Source organism: Neolamprologus multifasciatus, chromosome 16 (assembly GCF_963576455.1).
Source record: "Neolamprologus multifasciatus chromosome 16, fNeoMul1.2, whole genome shotgun sequence".
Taxonomy (NCBI): Eukaryota; Metazoa; Chordata; class Actinopteri; order Cichliformes; family Cichlidae; genus Neolamprologus; species Neolamprologus multifasciatus.
Genome location: NC_140454.1, coordinates 23229926 through 23256920, shown reverse-complemented (window position 1 = coordinate 23256920; position 26995 = coordinate 23229926). Strand labels below are relative to the sequence as shown.

Sequence of the window (26995 nt, the reverse complement as noted above, 5' to 3'; positions counted from 1 at the left end):
CATGAGGACAGCAGTCTCATTTCTGAATTTTATGACTCTTTTAATATTGTAATGGAGTCTTGTACGGGGACACAGTGAGTGAACAAGCAGCAGAAGAGAGAGTGACAGTAAAGGTGCTGTCCTAAATATACTATGGCTTTTGGACCGAGACAGAGAGAGCATTTATGTAAAGCAGTTGGTGGTGAGGTGTTCTTTGTCGTGGCGTCTGTGTCGTGGTTTCATTCACACTGGTGTTTCCTTCAGAGGTGACTCATGCAAAGCTCCATTGACTCCTGACTGATCCATTTAGGTTGCAAAGGCTTTACAGCAATCCTATATTCTCTTCTTCTCCAGAATATTCTTTGGTTCTCTTTATTATAACCACCTCTGTGCTCTGTCTATAGTATTCATTCTTAATATTATTTGTGGTCCTCCTGAGAACCAGCCTGCTCATGTGTGTCCTCTGTAATGGACATTTGTTTTTGGTCTATATCTTTTGACCTGTTTGAGCTACCCCACTAAGTCCTGATTTGGAAATAGAGGACATCCTGGGCTTTTCATTAATATCTCATGTGTTTGGGTGTGCTCTTTTAGCTCCAAAAAAAGTAGGAAATCACAAAAAAAGTTAGGAAGATTCTTATTTCCTCAGTTTTCAAGAGGATATTCACACAGTGCTAACAGTTCATCTCAACTATCCCTTGATCAACACCACTGAATGTTATAAATTTGTAACCAAATGTTAAGATTTCCATTCATAAAATAGTGTAGCTATGCTGGTGGCAACGCACCTCTTTGGTACAAACTTAAATACGTTACTAGCTATTGCATCGCAGAGATGTGCATGATCCCAAGAGGCTAAAGCCAATTGCTGTTACCACCGTACCCCTGTATTAGTCCATAAGATAAACTGCAGGCTGAGTGCACACAGTGACAAACACTGACAAAGACCAAAAGAAGGGCAGGAGTATAAATGCACACAAGATAATTAGGGGAAGTGGATGCAGGCACAGGTAAACACAAGCAGGGAAATGACTTAAACTGAGGCACAAGACAGAAATCGACAGAGTAAAACAAAGATTAATAAACAGAGAAACTTGACGAGGGGAACCCAAGGGAAAGTATAATGTGCAAGGGGCTAGACTCAGATAACAGCCTCCATAAATACTAAAGAGTACCTAGTACCTAAGAGTAAACCTGGACCACAGTATATCCCCAAAATGGGAAAGAAGTCAGTAGCATGGAAGTGGATAAATTAATACAGCATTACTAGACACAAAAGTAATAGGAACAGAACTCAACAGGCCAACAACTCAAAACCCTGTGTCCAAGACCCAAGACTGGGACAAAGGCAGCTTTGTACATAAGCATAGTTTTAATTAATAAGCAGTTATTAAGCCTAAATGACACATACATTATTTGTAACAGTATGCAGTCCTTTACAAATGTATTAAACCACCAGTCATAAAAAGAAGAAACTAGAAATATTTCCGAAACCTGTCAAAATCCTAAAAGTTAAATCTATCTTGTTATTTATTGCTTTAAAAAATAATTATGTGCATTTATGTTTCTTATGTTTTGTAAAACCACGGGTTAGAACAATAAATTCAGTTAAAGACCTTATTAATACTGGTGGATTAACCATTACAGATACAGAAAAGTTATTTTGAGTAAAAAGTGTTAGCAATAATGTAGCAGCTGAGGAATAAACCTTTTAAATTGGCTAATAAATTTGTTAAGCATTGATTATTTATGTTATGCAAATATTTACATTATTTTCAATGACATTTGTGTTTATTATCCATCTTAACAAAAAATATGGACATGTTGTATTTTCAGTCTTTTCATACATCCTTTGTATGGGAATCACTCTTCTGTTTTCCATTTATTATATTCTGTTCCACTCTATTGTGTTCTCCTGTTTGGTTGACAGTGGGTAGTAGTATTTAATGTACTGTGAATGTAGTACCTAGTGCTCACTGTAGCATCACCTTGGTCTTCGGCTGTAGTTATTGACTCACGTTTTCTAGAGCTGACTTCACTTCACTCTCTGGCTCTCTGAGGACCGCAAAGCTAAATGACAAATTGCTTCTTCACACACACCCTTATGCACAACTGCACAGGCTGCCCTGTAAATGCTACCATCAACAGCCCTTCTGCAAAGATCACCAATTCCCTTTCAGAGTATTTCACAATTTTCTTTCTTCTCACTGAGCCCTTTGTTTACCTCTCTCTTTGTCTTTCAAGCTCAGATTCAACTCAGTGTACTTGTTCCACTATTGTGAGATGTAATCTACCTCAACTGAGCATAAAAAACTGTATATACCAAATAAAAATATTAATAATAACAGCTCAGTGTAATGATTTTGTACTACTTTGAGCCCATTTATCTCTCCTGGCCAGGTAGTTAAATCCTTGACTTTCACTCCTTGTCTCTGACTGGCCCGGCTGTAGGTGATAATAAGAACTGATCAATAGTTTCAGCCTGTCGCTTCTACTTGATCCTTCTCTGTCCTGATCTGATCAATGTTATCCACTCACTATGGCTACGTTCATACTGCAGGCGAAAGCGCATCAAATCCGATTTTTTTGACCCTATGCGACCCATATCCGATCATGGTATGACAGTGTGAACAGCACAAATCCGTTATTTTTAAATCCGATCTGGGTCACTTTCGTATGTGGTACTGAATCCAATACATATCCGATGTTTTAGAAAGCGACTGCTGTTTAAATGGTCATGTCGCATTAAATCCGTCTTTCACGTCACTGACACAAGACAGACGCCAATTATCAGCGCCAGAGAAGTGCCCGAGAAGACATCGCAAACACTTCCTGGCCATCCAGTGTAGATGTCAGTGAAACTGTTGGGAAGACAACGTGAACATTTTATTTGTACTGTATAATCTGCAGATTCTGACAGAAATCTGCAACTATCCTTTGAAGCACCGCTCCTCTCTAAAACAGCAATAAGGATAATTATTAGGTTATTTATATTATTATGTAAATAACAAAATAACTTAAAGCAAAAATTGGGAAACGTAAAGTCCAAAGTCTTTATATTAAGGGCCATCAGTCAAACAATATTGTTTGCTCTGGGTCTAAACAGAGCGCGTTGTGGGTGACATCTTCTTTTGCGCATGCTGGCCGCTTTGAGCGTTCACACTAGAGCGCATTTGCTGTTGCATTTTATTTGTAGTGTGAACAAGCAGACAAAAAAATCGGATTTGATCAAAAAATTGGAATTGAGCATTAAGACCTGCAGTGTGAACGTAGCCTATGAGATATTTTTATGTTAGTCAATGAATTTTAAAAGGCACTGGTCATAATATTTAGGAGTTTAAACATAAATGCATTCAATAACAAAGCAATGTTGGTTATTTTAACAGGAAAGACATATAAAAAGACATGTAAAAACTGAATCATAGCCCTACGTAACATGGCATTAGCACTTAACGTTTCAATAAGTCCTAAAATGTTCACACCATGCTGATCAGCTATCATGCTTCCATTAAAAGTATTGGAAAGATGACACACTTTTTGTTTCTGGAACATTTGCCATTGGATTTTCACATAATAGAAGCCAGTATGTTGTAGTGAAGCTGATTCAAACTATTTGTTAGATGTTGGGCTGAATCTTGTCAGATTGATCAGAACCCACCTCTAAACCCTGCAGCCCAGCACGACTCACCGAAAATCCAAGGTCTTCTCTGTTCATTTTCAGCCAGTTGTGTTTTCTGTCTGAGCCGCTGGCTGCATGAGTCATTACACACAAACACACAAATCAATAGGGTTTCATCCAGTGGTTGTCATATGCCAGACAGCATCCAAGGACAGTATTTCACATAACCACCTACACACAAACTCACAGCTGCACTCAAAACTGTTGAGTTGAGCTGCAGCAGTGATCATAACATACAAAAAAGAGATTTGCAAATGTGACTGATGTAACATGTCCTAGAGCCTCCTCTGGTCCCTACACTCTTCATTCTCCTTAATGCTGCCTTGCTAAAATTGCAGTTAATAACAGAGACATGCTGCGTTTTGACCATTCCTCATCTTTGCTCCTCCCTCTTCCTTCTCTTCCTGTCTGTATCCGAGAAGGAGAGACCCCAACCCTTGATAAACCTCTTCGACTGCTAGCTAGCATCAGCATGGCAGACAGTCGACAGCCAGAAGACGGTACCCCTCAGTGGGACCCATCAGCGGGGCAGGAGCCTGGTGGCACCCATGGAGCCAATGGCTACTCCTCCTCAGCCTACAGGACCTGCCAGCCTGGCGGGACCCATGTGGCCACAGCCCCCTATTCTGCCAGGGAGAACGGCTTCAACGGGGACCTAACTGGAGCTCACGCTATAACTGCAGGTAATGTAATTTTACCTTTTGTTTAAGGCATCTGCTTGTATTAATTGAAAGGTTTAATTTTCTACAGGCAGGATAAATGATGGCTGTGTCTATTGAGCTAATAGTAGATAGAAAAATGCGTAACAGCCTGCAAAATGTTCCTTAGAACAAATGATGGAAGGTCAGCATATTAAAGTTTTACAATTTTTAAACAGGCTGTGTCTGAAGACAGCCAATTCTCACTACATATAGTGATGTCTGTATGTTATTGTGCTCTAAATCAATACAAATGCATTGTTTTGTTTACAAATGTGGTTAATAAAGTAAAGACCCTAAAGATTCTTGTCTAGGGAAGGGGCAGAATTGCATTTGACAACAGCACGTCGGTACAAATAGGTAAATGTGTTGTGCTGTGCTTTGTGATGTAAATGCTCAGTTAAATCATTAAAACTGAGAGCACAGCTGGCACCCAGTGGAGAGTAATAAACATGATAATAGGAAAACCTTTTTTTTCCCTGTGTGGATGTAAGCATACTCATGAAGACGAAGTGAGGTCTGCAACACTGTGTGTTGTATTATCTGGTTGGGATTCGCATGTGAAACAGCTAAATTTATTTCAGAGATTGTATTCTTTGTTGTTTTGTGCGAAGAAAGTATTTGGCACAAAGGTTTATCAGAAACACATTTCTGTAGAAGTACTGTAGGTGGTGTCAGTCATGGTGAGTCCGATCAGCAGCTTTATATAGAGTCTGAAGAGTGTGTTTCATTTTGGTTTTTTACTCCAGTGCGTGTGTGAAATTTCAGTTTGTATGACTGGGCACATTGGTATGTTTGTGTTTGCACATTGGTATATGTGTATTTGTATCTTTACAGTATTCTTGGGTCTGTATGCTGGATAGCGATGTGTTTGTGTGTGTTTGCGTTCTGTCTCCTCTCTAAGTCCTCACTGCAGACACATACTGTTATTAACAATGCTATAATTAACACATAGAATCTGTCCCCCCCCCAACCCCTCCAATCGCCAACCTCACTTACACCCTGGAGACAAGACCAGTAACGTACCAATGGTGTAACCATGGCAACTGCTCCCCTACAATTTAGTTTGCCAGGCCTTTGTTCTTTTCAACTGTAGCTTACCACTGACAAGACCAAAAAGCATGCAATGACAAGACCCCAATTAACCTCCCATCTCCCCATTACTGCGACCTAGCAGTTACTAATTTTTGCTCTGATAACGGTGTTTTTGAGTGGCCGTTTTTATGTCTTCAGTGCCCATCTTTGATATGCTTACTTTGTCCATAAATAGGTGAGCAAGTTGTTCAGTAAACATAATGCATGGGCACTTGCCTGTACAGGTCAACTGCTTTTTTTCTGTGCAAGCTCAAGTACAAACACTAAAACTGAATAGTTGTTTTATTAATACACTGTTTTTATAGCTAATAATGTTATTCTGCGGAGCATGCAATGGACCGTATCATCAGTTATAATTACAAAAGTGTACTTTCGTTCCAGTTTGACATCCTGTGCTTAATTAATCCCTTAAGTCAGTTCACATTTTTACCAATGTCCTTTGAATATATTAAATATAGTTTTCAAAATTAACATGTTAATGCCTGTGAATAAAATGTTTTGCTCCCTGCAGTGTCACGAGAGAATTTCCAGATTTTCGGAAAATATGTGAATCAAATACCTACTGTGATGGAAATGAAATTGTCAGTGACCCTTTCCAGATCTGATTATTTTTTGTCTTTATGACTTGTATACGTCCAGTGTGTGCAGTTTTCATCTGTCACTGAGATTAAATTTATCTCACAGGAGTTTAAGGAGTATAATGTGTCAGCTTGACAGACCCGTGCAAATCTGATCCAGTCACATGCAGGATTCAGAGGGAATAATCTGATGGGATATCCTGTTATTTGAGTGAATGAATGATCCATCAAGGTCATAAGATTAATGTGAGGATGTCTCTAAAATATGATGACCAACAAATACCTCTATTATCAGTGGAATAGTAATGGCTACCATTATTCTTACATAATGGCTAATAATGGTAGCCTGTAGTTACAAATGGACTAAGTCAATTTGTGAAAATGGAAAATATCAAGTAGAATTCCTCCTCTATACCAGCTTTCATAGATGCTGGTCTATAACAATGATAATTAAGAGTATATCAATACTTTTAACACAGTGCATTCTGTTTAAATATGACATTCTCTCCCCAGCTGTGTAACCAAAGCTGTGTTTATCTGCAGAGCATCTTGTCAGCAGACATTAGCATTGCCACAGAACAGAGCAGTCTGGGGGATAAGTGGGGTAGGAAAGGTGGCAGAAGGGCTGATACTGGCACTTGGTGAGCCTTCTCTCCCTGTGAAAAGCTCTTCAGACACAACAAGAACTACTGAAGCATGAAATTGCCCTCTTGACTTTCTTTGAAACAAAGTTAAAAAAGCCAGTCGGCCATTCTACAAGTGGTCAAGAGAAAGAGATGAAGAGAGAGAAAGAGTCAGACTTAATAGAAACAGATAGAATACAAAGCGTTGTTGAGCTCATTACAGGGAGTGCTTGGCTTACATAAATCAAGGAAGCCTTGGTGTTATGCTAGGGCTATTACTTTAGCTGATGTCTGTGTCATTTATATTGTTGATGTGAATAACTGGGCATAGTGTCAAGAATCCTGGACAAGATTTTCTGTTGTTAATGTCCATCCATAGCAACAGCCTAAATCGGTGTGTTTGGCAGCGTCAGAGAGGAGATTATTTTTTTAAAATATTTCCACTTAAGGGCTGGGCCATATCATACCATTCACGGTAATACCTGTATAATGTTAGGCAATGATAAGAAAATGAAATATCGCGATAGAATATGGGTAAAACGTGCATGTGCAGTGCCTTTGTTATCATACGCACATGGCAGAAAAAGCATGGCGGCGACGCAGAATGAGAAGGGCGAAAGCGGTGAAACTTCAGTGGTGCAGAACTGGTTTGGCTTCCGTCCATCAGATACACATCAAAGCACATTTTTTGGTAGAGCATGCAAGGGGGGCATCGTTATTACAGTTATTACCGAACCGATTTTTTGTGGTACACGGCTCTCAAAAATCTGTCAAAAAATGTTTTAGTACGACTTTGCTAAGCTGCGAAGCCGCACCGCTTGATGGATTGTCAGAGCATTACAAGTACCGTAGTCAGGAGCCTCGCAGAGTGATACGTACTGTGCTTCAACATAATATTACTGCATAGTGTGTGTATAACCTCTTTTTAAGATTTGTGGATATTATGCATGGTTATGCTGAGGATATGTCAGGCCATTTTACGCTGGAAATGCCTTTTGGTTAAAGTGTCAGCAAGGAATTTGCATTTGCACTGTTAAATTTTTATATAGCTTTAATGCACATAAAAAACAGCTGCTTGTTTAAGTGAAAATACATTGATGTTTTTTTTTTTTTTTTGCACCAATAAAGTTGTGGAGTATTTTGTCTCGTGTCAATTATATCATCAGTTATATCGTTATCACAAATTTTCAAATATATATCATGATAAATATTTTTGGCCATATTGCCCTGCCCTATTTCCACTACATGTGTATGTGTTGGGTTAAGAAAGCAAAAACTAATTGGTCTAATTGCCGAGGATAATATATTTTGTGAAGGTTTTTGTGTCCGATTACGTAGCTACAAACTGAGCTTGCTTGTGTTCTGGCAGGCAGACCGTGGGGATATGGGGAATGAGGACCCAAAACGCAGACTCTGCGATGCAAACAGTGCTTTTTATTTACAGTGAGACGCTGTAAACACAATAAGTCCCCGTTGCTCCCTTGAATCCCGTGTGTGTGCTTCCCTCCGAAGTCTGTGCTCGTGCTCCCCGCTGTTGTGTTTCCGCACACCCTGTGCGTGCTGCCTTTCTGGACCACTCTTTCTCCTGGTAGGATAACTCAATGAACCCGTGCCGGTGGGAGCTCCAACACTCTCCTAAGTAGCTCCCCCAACGAGCCCTGATCACCAACAGGTGTGTGGCAGAAACTTCAGGTGTGGCCAGTCCTCCTGCTGGGCCGGGTCCGTGACAGTTAGCTGTTAGCTGTCACTCTTGGCTTACTTAACTATATTACATACTTTAAGGTAATCACCACTATGAAAACAGAGGTTTAATTTAACCTTTGGTTTGAAAGAAATTGTTCAAATATCTGTTCTTTATAGCTACAAACAAAACAATTTGTTCCACTGCGGTTTCATTGAGTAAATGAAAACAATTAACATTTATTTTACTTCATCAGATGATTTAAAAATAGAAATTGCTCAGACTTGCATCATGTATCAAAAAAAGGAAATAAGTCATCGTTTCTTTTGATTGGTAGCTTTAGACATGGAGGCTGAAACCGAATGACAGGATGCTCGCATCTGAATTACGTATGGACCCAAGTCAATGGCCCACTGGTCTGTTGCTATGACAACCACTTGCTTTACACATTTTGGGTGCCTGCTGGTGTCATGCCAAACATCAGTCCTGCTCTCTCTGTGCCCTCTGTGTGTGTGTGTGTGTGTGTGTGTGTGTGTGTGTGTGTGTGTGTGTGTGTGTGTGTGTGTGTGTGTGTGTGTGTGTGTGTGTGTGTGTGCCTCTGTGTGGCGCACTGTTTGTGCCTTGCGTCAACTTTGGGGCTTCCAGTCACAGTCTCTGCTCAAAGAGGGAGCATTCAGAGGTTCGGTCGCCTGTCATACAGGTAATGCATGCTTTTCATTTACAGTGAGAGCAGGTCTGTTTATATGTATCGTGTTACTTTTGTTTAGTGATGTAGTAAGATAGATTCTGCTGTCACAGCCAGTGACAGACAGGCTGTCATTTGACATCACTTCATCAGAGAATGCTGAGACAGCCATACAAGGCTAGTTTTCATCAGTGCCAGCTGGCTTTATGGATGTGACAAGGTTGGGGTTTTTTTTTTGAATTGCTAATGCTTTGACATTGTGCATTTGTCTAGATTTGTTTGTCTCACACACACCCACACACACACACACACACACAAAATCCACAATTTCCCAAAAAGTGGTTGTTGTTTTTTTTACACATAAATTCCATACTGCTCTAGTAGTCAAGTTGACATTTCCATATTTTTTAGTTTTCATTTGAATCTTGCAATTGTGCAATTAAGCTACTTCCCTATTCTGTAATAGCTGCACTATCTTCAGTAAATTACGGAAGCGTAGAGCTGCCACCCAGGCTAAAGAAAAATACAAGTGTATCACGTTATAACGTGAAAAGTTTATTGTTCTAACAAGATACTTTTCCTGTTTGTACAATATACTATCATGTTTGTACAATATACTGTCATGTTTGTACAATATACCTTTCACGTTTGAACAACATAATATCACGTTATTACAATATACATAATTATCACGTTCGTACAATATAATTATCACGTTCGTACAATATAAATATTATATTGTACGAACGTGATAATTATGTATATTGTAATAACGTGATATTATGTTGTTCAAACGTGAAAAGTATATTGTACAAACATGATAGTATATTGTACAAACAGGAAAAGTATCTTGTTAGAACAATACACTTTTCACGTTATAACGTGATACACTTGTATTTTTCTTTTGCCTGGGTGGCAGCTCTACGCTTCCGTAGTAAATCCCTATGCTTGCTTCAGAAACTTTGTAAGGACATTTGTAAGTGGCTGCCTTACATGAACGTACCTGGAGTTTTGTGCCAATCATTAGTTTGAATAAAATATGTTGTTCTTAGTGTTAAAATCATCTTTGCAATTGTTAATGTGGAAAAATAAAATAAAAAAAAAAATGACACAAAGGCAGTGTGGTTCTAAACCATTCACAAAAATGTACAGGCTTTTTTTTAATGCCAGTTTTTAGCTTTAGGGGCTGTTATTTGATGTTACAAGCATTGAGCAGGTTTGACGAGGACACCTCTCTTCTTCTTTTTAGTATCAGATGAAAGGATTTTGCCTGGAAGCAGTGAAAAAGGTGGTACACATTTATTGCACTTTGCTATTGAAAATGGGAAATGGCGGCTTCGAGTTGGTGAGTGGGCTGTGTTAAGTGTTCCCGGAAGAAGTGAATGTATGTGGGTTATTGCGTGTGTGTGCGTGTGTGTGTGCCTGCCAGCTTGTGTGTGTTGATGTGTGGGTGATGCTGGAAAGAAAAAGGTTCTTAAACGGCAACAGTAAAAAAAACATCACAATGCCATCCAGCCATATATAACTGCTGTTACTATAGAAATGATGGTTTTGTTTAAAACTCTGCCGTCCTTTCTGATTCGTACATGCATGCAGGCAGACTGATGAAAGCTTGAATGCAGACTGCTTGACCAGTTTCGTATGGTGCCCTTTTTTGTGCGTCCTGATTTAGGATAACACTATATTAGCGCATGAGTACATAACTGTCACAGACTTACTCCCTTTGTTACAATTGAAAACTGTGTGCACGCTGGCTTTTCCTGTTATACTGTAGTTATTTAACACCTGCTGCCTACAAGTGTTAGACGGGCATATTGTGTTGACAGCTTCTTGCTAAATGCTAACACTAGTATTACCATCTAACATTGTTTTTTTTTCTTTTCTTTTGAAAGATAAAATGCATTTACTGTATAGCTGGTGGAAAAAAAATAATTGCAGAGAGTTTATCTAAATTTGCAATAAACCCAATCTGACATTATAGTATCAGGAACTCATTTTGCTAATGGACCCTAAAGCAAAATTGTTGCTGGGCTTTCTGATATATAAATACCAAACAGTACTAAACTGTCATGGCCAGGTGCTGAAGCACAAGGCCATGACAAACTCTCCTTGGGTTTGGCCACATTTTTGGAGCTTTTGGATTATTTTTTAAAATTAAATATTTACTGTTTGGTTTCATTGGTATTCTAATGTTCAAAGTTTTTGATTATTGTTAGTTTCCTGTTGTGATTTTATTGTATTTCCAGTATCTTTATCCTTCCAGGTCTAGTTAATTTTTAGTGTTGGAGTGCGTTGTTATGGGATCTGAATACTGGTTAGGATAATGTATTGCTCTACTGTTGCTTTTCATTCAGCTTTAGTTCCTAGTTTGAGTTTGTTACCTGTGTTTAGCTCCCTCAGTGTTTCCCTATCTCCTTTCGGTCCTCCTGCTGCCAGTTTGTTCATTTATCTTTTATTCTTGTGGCTCGTTTTCCTCTCATGTCCGCTGTTTCACTTTCTGTCTGTTTATTGTGTTGATTAAGTTCTGTTTCCTATTCCCAATTAGTCCTGTGTGTACCTCTCTCTTTGTCATTCTCTTCCTGTTCCTGCTTTTTGTCAGGTTTTTTATATTCTTGGTTTAATCAGTTCCGTATTTGCTTTCATTCTGGACTGTTTTACCAGCTTAGAAATAAAGCTCACTTTTTTTGTTCTGGCCTGCAGTTGGGTCCATCTTTGAACTGCATCTTGAGACAGCACTCTTTCCTGGATAATGAAAGGAATTCAGATTGAAAGTTAAATTACAAAAAAGTCTACGCCGACGGAACTGGATTCAGCTCACATTTGATCGATTTTGCGTAACGATAACAATAGTAATCAACTGACAGTATTACACATTGCGGTATCATTCTTGTATTTCTATGTAAAAAGCTGTTGCATTCTTTATTCTTTATGTTACTTTTAGGTTTGGCAGTATTTTTATAAATGTTACTGTGTGTTATTGAAATGTAAAATTTTCTTTGTCATGATAAAAATAGAGAAAGTATTACAGGTATTTTTTCATACTTTGTGTCTGCATGGGATGTTGTGTTCCCATGGTGACACTTGCAGCCTTCACTAGCAAACATGGTATTGCTGGTGTTATGAAGACAATTTCAGCCCCCTCGTGCTGCCTTTCGTCTCACATTTTGAGTGACATGAAAGAGCTACTGTAAAGCAAAATGGACACAGAATTAGTCTGGTTGGAACATGTTTAATAATATTGCATTGACCTTGTATGTCTGTGTCTGGGTAGAGCAAGTGTCAGCCCGGATTGTACAGGAAGTGACAGCAGAGGCAGTGGCAGTACTGAAGGGAGAGCAGGAGACTCAAAGACTGCCATCAGGTGAGCTATAAAAATGCACATATGTTCTTTAATGGTGCTACAGAGCAGTAGCATTTAGAAAACTATAATACGCAGGGACCTGGCCCTGGGTGCAGAGGACATGTCTCCAGATCCCTAAAAGCAGCATTTTAGGAGTCGGAGCACCTAATCCATCTGCTAGACAGCTGAAATTATTAATCTTTAGTCCTATTGTTATACCTGTTTTTTTTAATAAGTGAACAGTGGAGCAATATAGCAGACTGTTACTAAACTGAAAAGACTCGCTAATTGAAGAACGTTAAAAACATGTTGCAGCAAAAGAGATTATGTTGGAGACACAGAAATGTCTGTATTTTCCCTCAGCAACTCTAGTTCTTTATAAACAGTAGACCAGTTGTATATTTTGTTTAATTAGTCATAACCTGGACACTTGAAAACCAGGCTTCTGGTTGTCAAACATTTACATGGAACAGTGTACCTGTAGTAACAAGAGTAGCTCATACCTTCATCCTTTAATTAGTCACTTTCAACTCCCACGTTGCCTAGCCTGTCTCTTACTGTCTGACCCCCGTCTTTGGCAACAGAATCAAGCAGGGAACAGCCACTTATATAATACCCATAACAGGAGTAAAATGTGCATAAGCATAGGGGGTCATATGATTGTTGGGCTTTTCTCTGTATCTATGAAGCGCCTTGAGGCGACATTTGTTGTGATTTGGCGCTATATAAATAAAATTGAATTGAATTGAATTGAATTGAATTGAATTGAATTAACAGCCTGTGTATATGTACAGAAATGATATATGATCCGTGCAGTTCATAACTGTGATTAAAAAAAAAAAAAAAAAGACTAAATTGTTTCTAATTACTGCTGCAGTGAAAGCTGTGAGCAACTGACACTGAAACTAAAGATAAAAGGGAATATGCACTCACTGGTATTAACTGATGATTTAAGCAATGGTTGGACTGCCAGATGTGGTACTGATTGGATGGCCAGAGTTCATATTTAGCAGTGCCTTTCTTTTTCTGCTATTTAAACAGAAAAATACAAAGCTATTGCTTATTCACAGCACTTTTTTTTACAGGATTGCGCACCTGTACTCCATGTTTTACTCTTTTTTTTTTTTTTGCTTGTAAAAATGCATGTGAAAATGGAAATTAGCAGTTTTCAGCCTTGCAATACCTTGCTATACATATATATGCTTCGTATACATGCTAGGCATGTGACCTTGCAAGAAGTGTTTTCTGCTAGTGGAAAGTATCCTTTATAATATGTGATTTATTTTTTTTAATAACTTCAGTCTTTTATCTCTGTCACACTTTCTAGTTGAAGACACCACCAATTTGCCTCCCTCGCCTCCCCCCTCACCTGCTGCAGAGCACTTTGGACCTCTAGAACAAGGTAGGCCAAGAATATAAATACATAATCGGTATGTCTCTTAAAGAGAGAGACTTCTTCTTTTGACTGTGGCTTCTGATGCTTTATGACCACCAAGACTTGGGTCTTGGTGTATGCTTGCACTGGAAGTGCCCACCTCTCAGGACATGCCCTGCCTAAAGGGGATGAACCACACGTTGATGAACGTTCAGAAAATCTACTTAAGCTGCTATAAGCAGAAACATCTTCTCCTTTTTTCCTGTCATCCATTTCTTTTGGAATACTGCATATGTGTCATCATTGTATGCCTGAAACAGATAAAATTAATATCTTCATTATCATCCCCATTTATCCTGACAAAGACGCAATAACATGCATGAACACTCCACTTCTACTAAGTGCACTCTTTTTGTCATCCTTTCCATCCATTTCCTTTTCTAACCTCTTCATTTCACTGTCTTCTACACACTAATATGACAGCCAATTTAGGCAACCCTCTGATTTCTTGTTGTTTGTGATTTTACTTGAGTTATGTCTTCAGTTTTGCCTGTCTAATCATTGTGTTGCGTTTTTTGGTCATTGTACCCTGTGTCTTTGGCTGTGGCTATAGGTGACAGAGATCTAGCTCTGTTTATACAAATTATACATTTAAGGACTAAGAAAGCTACAGCAATGTGTAGAAAAGCTAATAAATTGGGTATTAAAAAAGCCCCTCCCAATGTAGAAATGCAATCTAGTTACATAATTAAATATAGCTTGCCTCTTGAGAATGGAAGATGATGAATGCCATTTCCACACATAAAATACTTTATATTTAGTTTACATTTTCTGAATCACACAGTATAGATTTATCCTGTGATTTTGAACATCCCAGTTAGAGCTGTGAAAAAGTTATTATTTATGTTTGACCTAATTTTTTAAGCAGTGACTGGGCTATAAAACTAAAACTTAAAGAACTAAGGTTAGGGGCTGCAAAGCCTTGTGACATGTGTTGTTATGTGTTGTGTGCTCATGACAAACAGCTGTAAAGCTGTTGGGATGTAGGCTGCTTACTGTAGGTGGAGTGTTTTACAGGACTGAGTAGTTTGTAATAGTGTTGAGGTTTGTTCTCACTGTGGCTTTTAAAACCCCCACAAAACATTACAGGTTTGTTAGCGACTTCTGCTGTATTAGTGCTATAACTGTTGTAGCTGTTTATTTTTAATGTTGTATGTATTTTATTTTTGGTTGAATCATTCGTATGTGAAGCAGATATCTTTCACAAATGATACAATATGCCCGTCTTGTTGCTCTCAAAGAATGGCTGGCCCCCAAAGCTTTGTTATCTTGAGTTGCTTGTCACTGTCTGTTTGTCATTGTCCTCTGTGTGTTACGTCTCTCTTGCTCTCAAACAAGTTTTCTCTTCTTCTTCTTTGGCATTCCCCTCTCTGCTGACTCTTTCTGTTTCTTTTGTCGGTTTCTCTTCAAGCTTTATCTCTCTTTTCACTGCAAAAAATGTCCATCTTAAATAGTCAGGCAACAATTGTTTTGAACTTGCTGGTTACTTATCATTTCATAAAAGTTAAAGGATCATAGCTGGGCCCATATTCCTTATGCTTTCAGTTCTGTTCAGTCTAGTATCAGTAGTAGCTAAATCAATAAGGATACAATAAATGCAGAACATATTTTCCTGGTTATATATATAGAGTTTAATTCTGCCGTTTGACCAGTCCCAAAAAGTTACATGTGCAAAGTGACTGTTTGCTGTTCAGTTGAACTGTTTATTAATAAAGTTTACATTTTACGGCTGATGAAATAATAAAGTCGAGACCAAATGAAAAAGTTTGGACCAAAGCCCCTTATAGAATAAAATCTTATATTGCATGTTAAGTCACTTTTAAGATGGCCATTCTTTGGTGGGGTTTTTTTTTTCCAGTTTTTTGCTTTCTTCTCCCTTTTCCTTTATCTTTTTTCTCCATCCTTTTCACTCTCTCTTTCAGTCTGCGTGTCCAGATTTCCTTGCAGTTCTTCTCCTTGTGTCTGTCTTGTTTGTAGATGTAGGGGATGAGGACGAGGCGGGCCCTCTCCGCCGCTTCCAAAATTCTCGTGAGAGGTGCAAGTTCCTCGCCCCCTCCATCTCAGTTTCCGTGCCCGAGGACGACCCCTACCACTCCGAAGAGGAGTACTATGAGCACCCATTGTTCAGCCCAGAGTGGACGCACTCGGGCTCTCGCCCCACAGGGCAAGCCGTGGCCTTTAGACAGATTGAAGGTGAACCACGCATGGTTCCTCTTTGCCATCCCCCCTCCCTCCATCTCCTTTCTCTTTCTTTCCTCTCCTCTCTTGTGATTTGACTCCCTTCCCCCATTCCCTCTCCTTTCGTCTTTCCGTCTTTCCGTCTCTCCGTCCGTCAGCTCGTCTCTTCGTCTGTCTTTGTGTGCGTTTGTGTGTCCTTGTGTTGGTTATTCAATCAAAACAGCATATTAATTTAACAGCCATATTTCTCTTCCGTTTTAAATTTCTTTTACCCAAGCCCATTGCTATCAGTGTTTGCCATGCTGTTAACTCTAACACATAGTAGTGACGGTTCAAAGTAGTTATATAAATAACAGTGTTTTATTGCCATTCGCTCATCAGTCAGACCATCGTGCAAGTCTGACTTGTGGAACATGACCATAAGCCTTTCATAGATGTCTTGGAGACCCAGAGATGTATTTTGGTTCTTTTCTCCAGACTACTTCTCATCCCCTAAACCATACTGTGCTATGTCAGACCCTCTACACTCATCCGTACTTACCTTTACACTCTCACTGTGGCAACAAGGAAGACTTTCAGCTCAGACATATTCACCCACATTTGTGGTTCAGAAAGGTGGACGTCATGCACGTGCAATGTTATGAGGCCCTTCTGCCTTTTTAATAAACGCCCATTATCGACTAAAAATAATCATTCCATTCATTTGTTCTTGTTATTCGGGGTCATCAGTAAGCATAATAAATAACCTTTAAAAAAACCTTTTAAAAAGCAAACCAATCTAAAAATAATCAGCTGATTTTTCATGGGCTTTTTTGGCATTTTTTTAACAAGTTTGTCAGTCATTCAGCACAAGATAAGTGTAAAGTCTAGTATGACTGTGATGCTGTGAAGGTGCTGTAAAAATAGCATAATAAATCTTTGGAAATCTAATGGCAGAATCCAAATCCCTATCCAGTAATATACAAAAAAAGTAATATAGAGAAACCAAGAGCCCATCTCGAACCGATTCAACTTGTCTCAGTTATTAAACTTTCCTGATGCTGCTGATTTTTTTGTTGTTGCTCAAAAGAGTACAGGAAAGAAAATTCTTTCTCCAGAGATATTAAATTAAAATGAAATGAAAAGCCAGAACTCTTGATTCCCATAGCTTAGGCATTCAGAAGTTATCTTATGGGACATATTTTACTGTTGTTGTTTGGAATCACAGATCTCAGCTGAACTTAACATTTGTGTGATGGTCGCAGCAGCTTTAAATTTGTGTAATACTTAAGACATTTATTAACTTCTAGTTAGTGTAAACTAATGTAAATGATCATATTTAATGACTATTAGCAGCCACTTTGTACGATCAGCTACAAATCCTTGTCATGGTGGATCTGCAGCTAACTCTCATTTCACTCAAATGAATACAATGTTCCTTCATTTACTTGCATATATAGTATCCTGTCCATGCAATGTAAAGCCATGAAGTGTTGTTTCCTCAATGTTATCTGACCTTAGTTGTAAATGATCAAAGGTCAGTATCTGTTAAGGATTTGCTTATGGACTGGAAAAAATATTTTAAAAAGACAGATATTAGAGGGGGAAAACATATTCCTCTAATATGATAAAAAGAAAACAAAAAAACACATAAATAACAGCAGTCTGTACTGTATGTGTAATGTACATATATGTGTGAACAAATAAATATTTTAGGCCATCTTTCCCTAGAGCTGAAAGTGTCCCGTCATAAGTTGTGTTCTCACATAACCCAAGTCTGTGTTGCCTGTAGTCTTAATGTGTCCCCCTTTCACCCTGTTCTCGGGAAGAAGAGACCATGGAGGCTCTTACAGCTGAATACGAGGAGGAGGTGGAAGATGAGGAGGAGAGTGCAGAGGCAGCAGAGTCCGAGGCAGCTCTTGATGAGCAGCAGTGGAGTGGGGAAGAGCCCGAGCTGGACAGCCCCCAAGCTGAGCCCTTAGAGCAGGCAGAGGCCATAGACGAGGCCCAGGATCTAGACCTGGAGCCGGCTGAGGCAGCTAGTGCTACTGCAGAGAGCTCTATGGACAGAGAGGAGGAGGAAGCAGAGGGTGAGGAGAGCCCTGAGACAGGTGTGTCCTGCCCTCTGCTCTCCCTGCCTGCATGTTCCTGCATTGCCCACTGTATAAGAACGCAAGATGTGTACAAAGGAAATGTATAACTTATAAGCATTATAATTCAAGTGGAATGGCAAGTAATCCTCCCTGCGCTCTGCTGCGGCTGCAAGGCAACACAGGCTTGTTGGTGAAAAAAAAGCCACATTGTTTTAACTTAACCTGGTTTTATTGTGTATTTTTGCTTATATTTTCTTTTTACTTGCTGTGGTTTTCGGGGCCGGCCGTTTTCGTAGTGGTATGATGAAGTGAAGTGATGCTAATCGTGACGGTTGCTGGTTTTATTTTTTCCACCTGCTATAAGCTTCCAAATTTTTCATTGTGTTTATACATTGCCTAGTGCTGGTATGCCAGTGCTGTGCGCAGTTTTGTAGCCATGATTCATTCCTGCAACACGTGCATAAATCATTGGTATCATGAATCTGAGTACAGAGTTTGCAGGGGATTTTGTGTTGGCTGTCTCATGTTCAGTGTGGTGCAGTTGCTGGTAAAACCATCTCATCAAATGCATTTCTGTATCAGCTTAATTCCAAATTCTTTCTCTTTTTTGGGTTGTTTTTGTCACCTTTAGCTGGTGACAGCATATAGCATTTATCTGTCATTTACCAGTAAAGTTCTTCTATGATTGTGCTAATAAACTGACATCTGAACATTTAAACCCTAGATTTTTCACAATAGTGAAAACTATTTAAATATTAAAAGCTTTAAACTTGACAAACTGACTAAACACTTCATTTTACTGAATGACAGAAATGCTATTTCACTTGGTATCTGATGGTTTTGAAGGTCAGCATGGATATTTCTCCCATCTGTTATTGCTTGTTTTCCATAAATCAACATCACAGTTGCCTCATGCTGGTTTCCGTCACGCCACCATCCCATTTTATCATCCATCTGTGACTTGGTGAACCGCGTAATCTCGCCGTACTTCTTCATTGATGGCCGTACCATTGTGCTGTAAGTTTCTGAGGAGAGCTTTGCCTGTTTTTGTCATAGCTTTTCCAGACCCTGGCTTAATAGATATCTCATTCACAGCATGCTAAAACAATGCATTTCTGTAATGATCGAACAGCCAACTTACAGATATCCTTTCAGCTTTAAAGATGGAGACAGACAAGCAGGACAGTGGATCCATGAGCCCTGACAGCATTGGATCAGAGAAACGCCCAGAGGAGTTTTATGAGCCCCAGATCCAAGGGTTCTTTGCTGGTGAACGAGTTGTACCAGAGAGTCCCACCATGGATATGCCATCCTTTGTACCCCCAGATATTCAAAGTCAAGCCAAGGAACCCATCAGATCGCTCACACTTCAGCCTACATATGGTGAGCCGATTACAGTGTCAGAGAAGCAGCCATCAGTGGAGGTGGTAGAGTTCAGCAGCATCAGCACTCCTGCTGATTTCACATCAGTGGGAGCCAAAGTTCAAGGAGGAGACTCAACAAGTGACACAAAAGACAGATCTGGGATGTCAGCCTATTTTGAAACATCAGCCATGGAGGTTAGTGAAGGTCCTCACAGTAAAGGTGAGGGTTATTACGAACTGAGTAGAGCTGGTGAAAAGCAGAGTACTGATGATACCAGTTCTCCTGAGATCAGCTACAGCACACTTGCTGAAGCTCAAGATAAACCTGAAGCTAAAAAAAGTACAACAGAAGACACTAGGGAATTTACAGTTCCTGACAGGAGTAATGACTGCAGGCTTTCCCCAGGTAAACTTGCCTTAGAGCAGAGGAGTTACTCACTTAACATCACCATAGGAGCAATGGATCAAAGTGGCCAAGGCAGACAAAGAAACTTCTCCCCACTGGCCACAGATATCATGTCATATACCAGTGGAAGTTTAGATGACTCCGCAGACTACCTTCCAGTTACCACACCATCTGCAGATAAGCCACCATCTTTCCCTCCACTTATACTTGAAACGGCAGCTTCCATTACTTCAGACTCCTCATCTCCTCCAAGGATCACAGAGCAGCCTCCAAAACCTAGTCCTGAACCGGAATCTCCAGAATCCCCTGAGCCTGCCAAGAATACATATAAAAATGGCACAGTAATGGCACAAGACTTGCCCGAAATGCTTGACCTTGCTGGTAACCGTTCGGGACTGCAATCAGAAAACAGTGACCCAGAAATCATTCGGAGGAAGTCGATTCAATCTGATTCTTCTGCCTTAAATTATGACCCACTGGCTAGCCTAATTTCAGGGGAACAGAGTCCTGGAGCTAGAAAGAGTGACAGCCAGCTGGAAGAGATGGGTTATTGTGTATTTAGTGAATATTCAGGGCCCATGCCATCCCCTGCAGATGTGTTCAGCCCTACAAACACTTCTGCACAAGTCTTCACCCCGTCTGTCCTGGAGGAAAAGGTAGCTGAGCAGGCAAGAAAATTAGCAGTCAGAGATCTGTCTTTGGAGGATAAGACACAGCCATCAGGAGTTGCTGATGCAGCTGAAGAAAAAGACCAGGAAGAAGAAGAGAGAAAAGATTCAGCTGAAGAAAATAAAAAGAACAAAGAAGATGATCAGATGATTACCTCTGTAAGCGAGACACCACTTGCTCAGCCCTGTGAGCCTTTTGTGACACCAACTGTCACTGTGACACTGGAGGAAGGTGGGAGGTCAGTGAGCGAGACTGAACGGCAAGCCAGCGGTGAAGGCTCAGCGTCTGAAACCGAGATTGCTGACTATGAGAGGCAGATCCGGAAACTGGAGATGGAGGACAGGCCTCTCAGTTTGGAGGAGGAGCGAGAGCTGCAGGAGCTTCGAGAGAAGGTGAAGCTGGTGCACCAGGAAGCCTATGAGGAAGTGGACGCTGAAGATGTGTACCAGCTGACTGGTGTGGCCAAGGACCGAATTGCCAGGCCTGTTAAAACTTCATCTGCCTCATCTGTGGAGAGCAATATCGATGATGACAAGCTGCTCTCCCCAGTGCTCTCACCTTCCAAACTTAAACAAAGAGAAATGTATGGCTCCCCGAAAAGATCAGCTTCACCTGTGTTAGGCATAAACAAAGATGAGAGAGAAGATCCAGAAAAGAAAATGAAGGCAGAGCAAGAGAAAGAAGCAGTCGAGAAGAAACTTCAAGAGGAGGAAGAAAAGAAAATCAAGGAAGAGGCAGAAAAGAAAGAACAAGAAATGGAAGAGAGAGAAGAGCAGAAAAGGAGAGAGAAAGAAGAGGCAGAGAGGATATTGAAGGAAGAAACAGAAAGGAAGGAGAAAGAACAGAAAGAGCAGGAGATGAGGGAGAAATTGGAGAAAGAGCAGAAAGAGAAAGAGGAGCGAGAGTTGAAAGAAAAACAAGAAAGAGAGCAGCGTGAGAGAGAGGAGAGGGAGTTGAAAGAAAAGCAAGAGAAAGAGAAGAAAGCGAAAGAGGAGCAAGAGTTGAAAGAAAAACAAGAAAAAGAGCAGAAAGAAAGAGAGGAGAGGGAATTGAAAGAAAAGAAAGAAAAAGAAATAAAGGAGTTGAAAGAAAAGCGAGAAAGAGAGGAGAGAGAAAAGGAAAAGGAAGAAAGGGAGAGAAAAGAAAGAGAAGAGAGGGAAAAGATGGAACAACAGGAGAGAGAAAGGAAAGAAAGGCTGGAAAAGGAAAGAATAGAGAAGGAGTTGAGAGAGAAGGAAGAGAAAGAAACAATAGAAAGGCAGCTGAAAGAGAAGGAAGAGCGTGAGAAGGAGGAAGAGATGAACACAAAAGTTGCAGACCAGCCTGAAGTGGATGCAAGACAAAAAGAAACTGATGCAATAAAGCCTGCTGAGGTTGAGAAGATGAAGGACAAAGGCGACGTGACGAAGGAAATACCCGAGGCTCATGCTGCCATTGAGTCTGTGGTGACAGTTGAAGATGATTTCATTACTGTGGTCCAAACCATTGATGAAGCCGAAGAGCCGGGCCACAGCGTTCGTTTCTCTGCCCCACCTGAGGCCGAAGCAGTTTGCATTGCTGCCCAGAAAGAAGAAGAAGAAGAGGAAGAAGAGTCTGTGGAGCTGGCTCAGGAAGCGGACATAGAGGCTGCCAGTTTAGAGGAAATGGGAGATGTTCCTGAAATTCCCGGCTCCCCCAAGAGGGAGGCTCAGACCATAGAAACAGAAGGACCAACAGAAAGCTATGATAGAGATGAAACCACAATGGATGACTCCATTCTGGACAGCTCCTGGGTTGACACTCAAGGTGAGATCACCTTTTTTGTTTCTTCTTTTTATTCCCTCTTGTCAGCTTCAAATACACAAACTGAATAAAGTCTCATGCCCTATTTTTCCACACTGCAGATGAAGATAAGAGTATGGTAACGGAGCACACTGAGCCTTTGCCCAAGATGTCTAGTCCGGTCAAAAAACCTGCTGTGGTCCAGAACAAACTGGCACAACAGTGGAAGACAGAGAAACAGGAAAAGCCAGTTAAAGCCAAGACTAAGGGGGGGCGGCCTAAAGGACGAATCTCGACTCCAGAACGCAAACCTACCCGCAAAGAACCTGCCTACATCCCCAAAGAGGAACTCAAGAAGAAAAAAGGTTATTGTAATTTTATTTTTTGTTGTATGTAAAATAATGTCAATAACTGAAGCAATAATCATTGTTAAATAATGTTCAAGTCAGCTGCTCCTCAAACAGCACTCTGTGCATCTGACTGTTTTGTATGCAGGCTATTCAATATGCATGAACCGTACACAGGCTTTCTGTGGTGTTTTCCGTATTATAACATGACTGTCTCTGTCTGTGGTTGCACTCTGCTGTTGTCACTGGTCCTGTTTTCTCTGATAATGCAGCAGTGATAAAGAAGGTTGACCTTGCCAAAAAAATGGAGATTCGGACTCAATCCCCGACCAAGAGGACTGCGGGGAAAGCAGCAGTCCGCCAGACCCGTCCTATCCAGCACCACTCCTGCCCCAGGAGAATAACCACAGGTGACACGTTGCCTTGGTCTGTCACACAGCTGGTGCTTGCTGCAGGACAGTCACCGCAAAAGCCATCCCTGTCTCGCCTCCGCTTCATTTTTGTTTTATTGGTTGTTTAATGTTATTAGTTTTGTTAGTCATTTGTTTTCAAATGCATTTATTTTGTGTTTCATCATAATAAAGATTGACTTTCATTAATATTTTCTTTGGATTCATTTTTGTATTGTTTGCTTTTTTTGCATTTTTTGTTTGTTCTCCGAGCTAACAAATACTGTTTCACTTGTGTTCTCTGTTTTAAGCATTTGTTTGTGCTTACACCTATGCTCATATATTCATGTGTCTAAGAAGGCACAGCACACTTCCCTTAACTACAGTATTGTTAACTTAAATAATACTTATGAATGAATGACTACATCTTTCCTTCATAAAATCTTTTTTTGCAGTTTGTATCTAGGTTCTCTGTCAGCTGCTGGTGTCCAGCTGACTTGTCACAATAATCAATCTTGTCAGTAAAGAAACTATAGACCTTCACAACCTCGATGGTCTTTTAAATTACATATCCAGTTTGGTATCTTCTCCGTGGTGCTAAAAGCACTTTTCCACTCTGAGTACTGAAAGCACTTTTTACTACAAGCTACTTTAATATAGTCTATGCCTTGAAGCATTTTCTATCTATTACACACACACGCTGTCACTGCGATCAATGCATCGGGGGAATATGGGGGCCTCAGGATCTTGCCCAAGGACACGTCAATATGAAGACCAGAGGTACCAGAGATTGAACCACTGACCTTCCGGTTGGTAGACAGACTTTGCTAAGTGACAGCCACCCTTTAGCTTATTACTAGGTTTGCTAATGCTGCTCTGACCCAGAGGCAGTTTGCTCTCCATTTTCCCCTGACGGACTGAATTCTGTGTCAGTGATGAGGAAAGCTCAGTATACTGCTGCAATGCCCCAATTAGATCTTTTTTTCCAAGGTTGCCTTACATAATACAAAATCCCCCATTCTGTGTGATATCTTGCCAAATCTTTGCAGAACAAAGCTGTCAAGCGAGAAACATCCAGCTCCTATAGAACATTGAATTTGGCATATCGCTTACCATGCCACATTTAAGAATGCAAAGTTGGATGTCTGTAATTTTTACATTTTATGTAATGGGAACATATTCTTGCAAGGATATAAATATGGGGGTAATCCTCCAAAGTAGGGCATTTAGAGAGCCCTAACTCCTCCTCCTTCAATGTACGAAGGTTAACGCACAAATTCTTCTGAAGTATTTTTGTTTCCCTGAACTTCTCTGTCTGTCTTTCTCCGTCCCTCAGAAATCCTACCTGACAGTCGTCAGCCTCTCAGCGTTGCCAGACAGTCCCGTGACAGAGCATCGGTAAGTATACTCAACAAACCTAACAATGGCACGACCTCTGGCACAAAAAACACTGAGAGAGACTCCAAGAAAACTGTGCTGGCAGTCAGCATGAATGAACAATTAAATTATAGGCATAGAGCAACTCAATGGATACTGAACACTAGAAACAGGCAGAACCTTTTTTTGGTGCAACGGATTTGAAACTTTTGCTTTTTTGCTATTAATATGAAACCGCTAATACACAACTTGCCTTCTGCAGAATCTGAAACAAAAAGCATCTCGGTAATTTTGAAAAAAACAATTATCAGTAGAATCATTAAAATGATGTTATTTCCAAGGGTGACTTGCTGAGTCAAAAAAAAAAAAAAGTCTCAAAAGAGATTAACACAATAACACATCACATCCAGATAAAGCAAATGCTTTGTCCTTCCATCTACACACTAACACAGGCAGGTGTTGCATTCGTTTTTTGTTCATATTTCATGAAGAAAATATATTAATGGTGGTTACATTTTGTGAAATGTTTCCTCTTCTTGGTGTATTTTAATGGGTTTTTGCACAAGTAGTGAAGACAGACGCATTTGGAGTGTTTGTTTTGCTGAGTGGGTGTTGAACCAACCTGTGACATTTCTCCAGTGCCTGTGGTCGTGACTCCATTTCACTCCTCCGCCATGGTAATGACAGTTATTGTGTCTAAAAGAACATGCTTTCTATATTTCCTAAATGTCATGTCATCACAGCATACTGAAAGTGTCTTCTAATACCATGCTCTGCAGTGTAGCCCGTTGCTGTTGCATGGGCATGATGAAGAGTATCCCTCACGTTCTTAAGTTTTGTTTATTTGTTTGATATTTTCATGTCCCATGAGTTTTCAGTTTCTTACTAAAATGAATGTGCAAGAGGAGCTGCTTTAATAGATTACATAGTAAATTGTTCCACATGATTCATGAGATCATGTGCATTCATGATGCATGTTGTAGCAGTGGTATTTTCACCACTTTTTGTCATCCTGTGTTCTTTATTTTGTTTTCATGCGCCTCACCAACCACGCCTCTTTGTTGTACCATCTCAGTGCCATGCCCATCATTTACCATTTACAAAGATCCACACCTTCATATCCAGAGCGGCTGCCTCGCTAGATAGACCTCGTCCATCCTCAGCAGAGCCTCAGGGCTCCACAGAATTACAGAAACAAATAGCTAAGGTAGGTGGATGGAAGAGTGACAGGGTTTCTGCACAAGTCCTGGAAATTTCATACATGTTTTCATGCAAACATGAATATTATTTGCTTTAATTTTGTAATATTGCTCGCATACAATATCTGTTGTTTCACATTGAATTAAAAAGATAAACCACAGTCTGCCTGACTGGCCTAACGATGCACTCCCTGTATGTTTTCCAACAGGATGGTGGGTCACGGAGCCCAGAGAAGAGGTCTTCAGTGCCACGCCACACCTCATTCATGAGTCGCCGTGGGCCCCATGACCATGAAGAGAGCTCTACCTCTATCACTAGCTCTGGCTCTACGGCTCCTCGCAGGCCCACATGTAGGGTCCAGTTCTCCTAAACTGTACAAAGCATCAGCATTTAGTTCACGTTAGGTTGTCTAAAACTAAACTCTTAATAACCTCCAGTGTGCGACAAATGCTACTAATTCAGTCTTTACTACTGTTGATCAATTTTAGAAAAATATTTCTAGAAAGTGAAAAGCACACTCATAAGGCCTTATGCTTGATTATTTTAAGAAGTCCCAGCTGACATCTGCTAATGAGTGATTTTTGCATACTCACTCTATTTCTGTCTGTCTTCTGGCATCTTTAACATTTGTTTTTTTATATTGATACTTAATTTACTTTTATTACAAAGCCAAAATGTTATGTTGGACTATTAGCGTACACTAAAACTCCTCTTTTTCTTCATTCTCCATCACTAAATCCAAAACTTTTGATTTTTCCCTTTCTCCAGCATTTTGCACTGAGATGAGGGCAGAACACAGGACAGGGCGAGCTCCTAGCATGACAGGTAATTACAGACTATTTCTACTATTTCTAGATTTAAGTTAAGAGCATATTGTAATTTTGTGCTGTGGACTCAAAATATTTGGAATAAAGGAATTGCAGCTTGTCTTCACCTCCACCTCCATCACCTGTATTTGTCATCTTACCAGTTACAGAATCAGTGCGCTCACGTTCAGCTCGCAGTGGCCACTCCACCCCACGCACCCCTGGCTCAACAGCCATCACCCCAGGAACTCCTCCCAGTTACTCATCATCTTCGAGGACCCCCGGGACCCCACGCTCCCTCAGTTTGATTTGTCAGGAGAGGAAGGTGGCTGTGGTCCGTACCCCACCCAAGTCACCTGCAACCACACCCAAGCAGCTCCGTATTATCAACCAGCCACTCCCTGACTTCAAGAATATCAAGTCTAAGATTGGCTCCACAGAGAATATCAAGTATCAGCCTAAAGGAGGACAGGTAACACTTTTACTTTGTCCAGAAATCTGCAGCTTTTTTTAACTGCTTGCTAATTTTCTTCCATCTTCACATTTGGTTTTACTGCTTATTGTAGTTTCCTTTTTTCCTATCTCTCCCTTCTGCACTGATCTCAGAGACAGAAGCTGCCATGTGTTTTATTT

At 40.3% G+C, this 26995-nt stretch overlaps 1 protein-coding gene across 8 annotated transcripts in view; it reads left to right on the top strand.

The window, feature by feature from the left end:
* map2 (microtubule-associated protein 2) overlaps nucleotides 1-26995 on the top strand; it is a 105972-nt gene that overhangs the window by 59165 nt on the left and 19812 nt on the right. For 4 of the 8 annotated variants that reach the window (XM_085136367.1, XM_085136365.1, XM_085136366.1 and 1 more), the window contains exons 1-13: nucleotides 4348-9033; nucleotides 12290-12379; nucleotides 13686-13760; nucleotides 15771-15986; nucleotides 17780-18061; nucleotides 19199-22267; nucleotides 22366-22608; nucleotides 22863-23000; nucleotides 24316-24377; nucleotides 25432-25563; nucleotides 25765-25906; nucleotides 26325-26381; nucleotides 26527-26834. In XM_085136367.1, coding sequence (XP_084992493.1) covers nucleotides 8739-9033; nucleotides 12290-12379; nucleotides 13686-13760; nucleotides 15771-15986; nucleotides 17780-18061; nucleotides 19199-22267; nucleotides 22366-22608; nucleotides 22863-23000; nucleotides 24316-24377; nucleotides 25432-25563; nucleotides 25765-25906; nucleotides 26325-26381; nucleotides 26527-26834 — 5109 coding nt within the window. In that variant the 5' untranslated portion in view covers nucleotides 4348-8738. The other 4 variants (XM_085136363.1, XM_085136369.1, XM_085136368.1 and 1 more) reach the window with 4 other exon arrangements.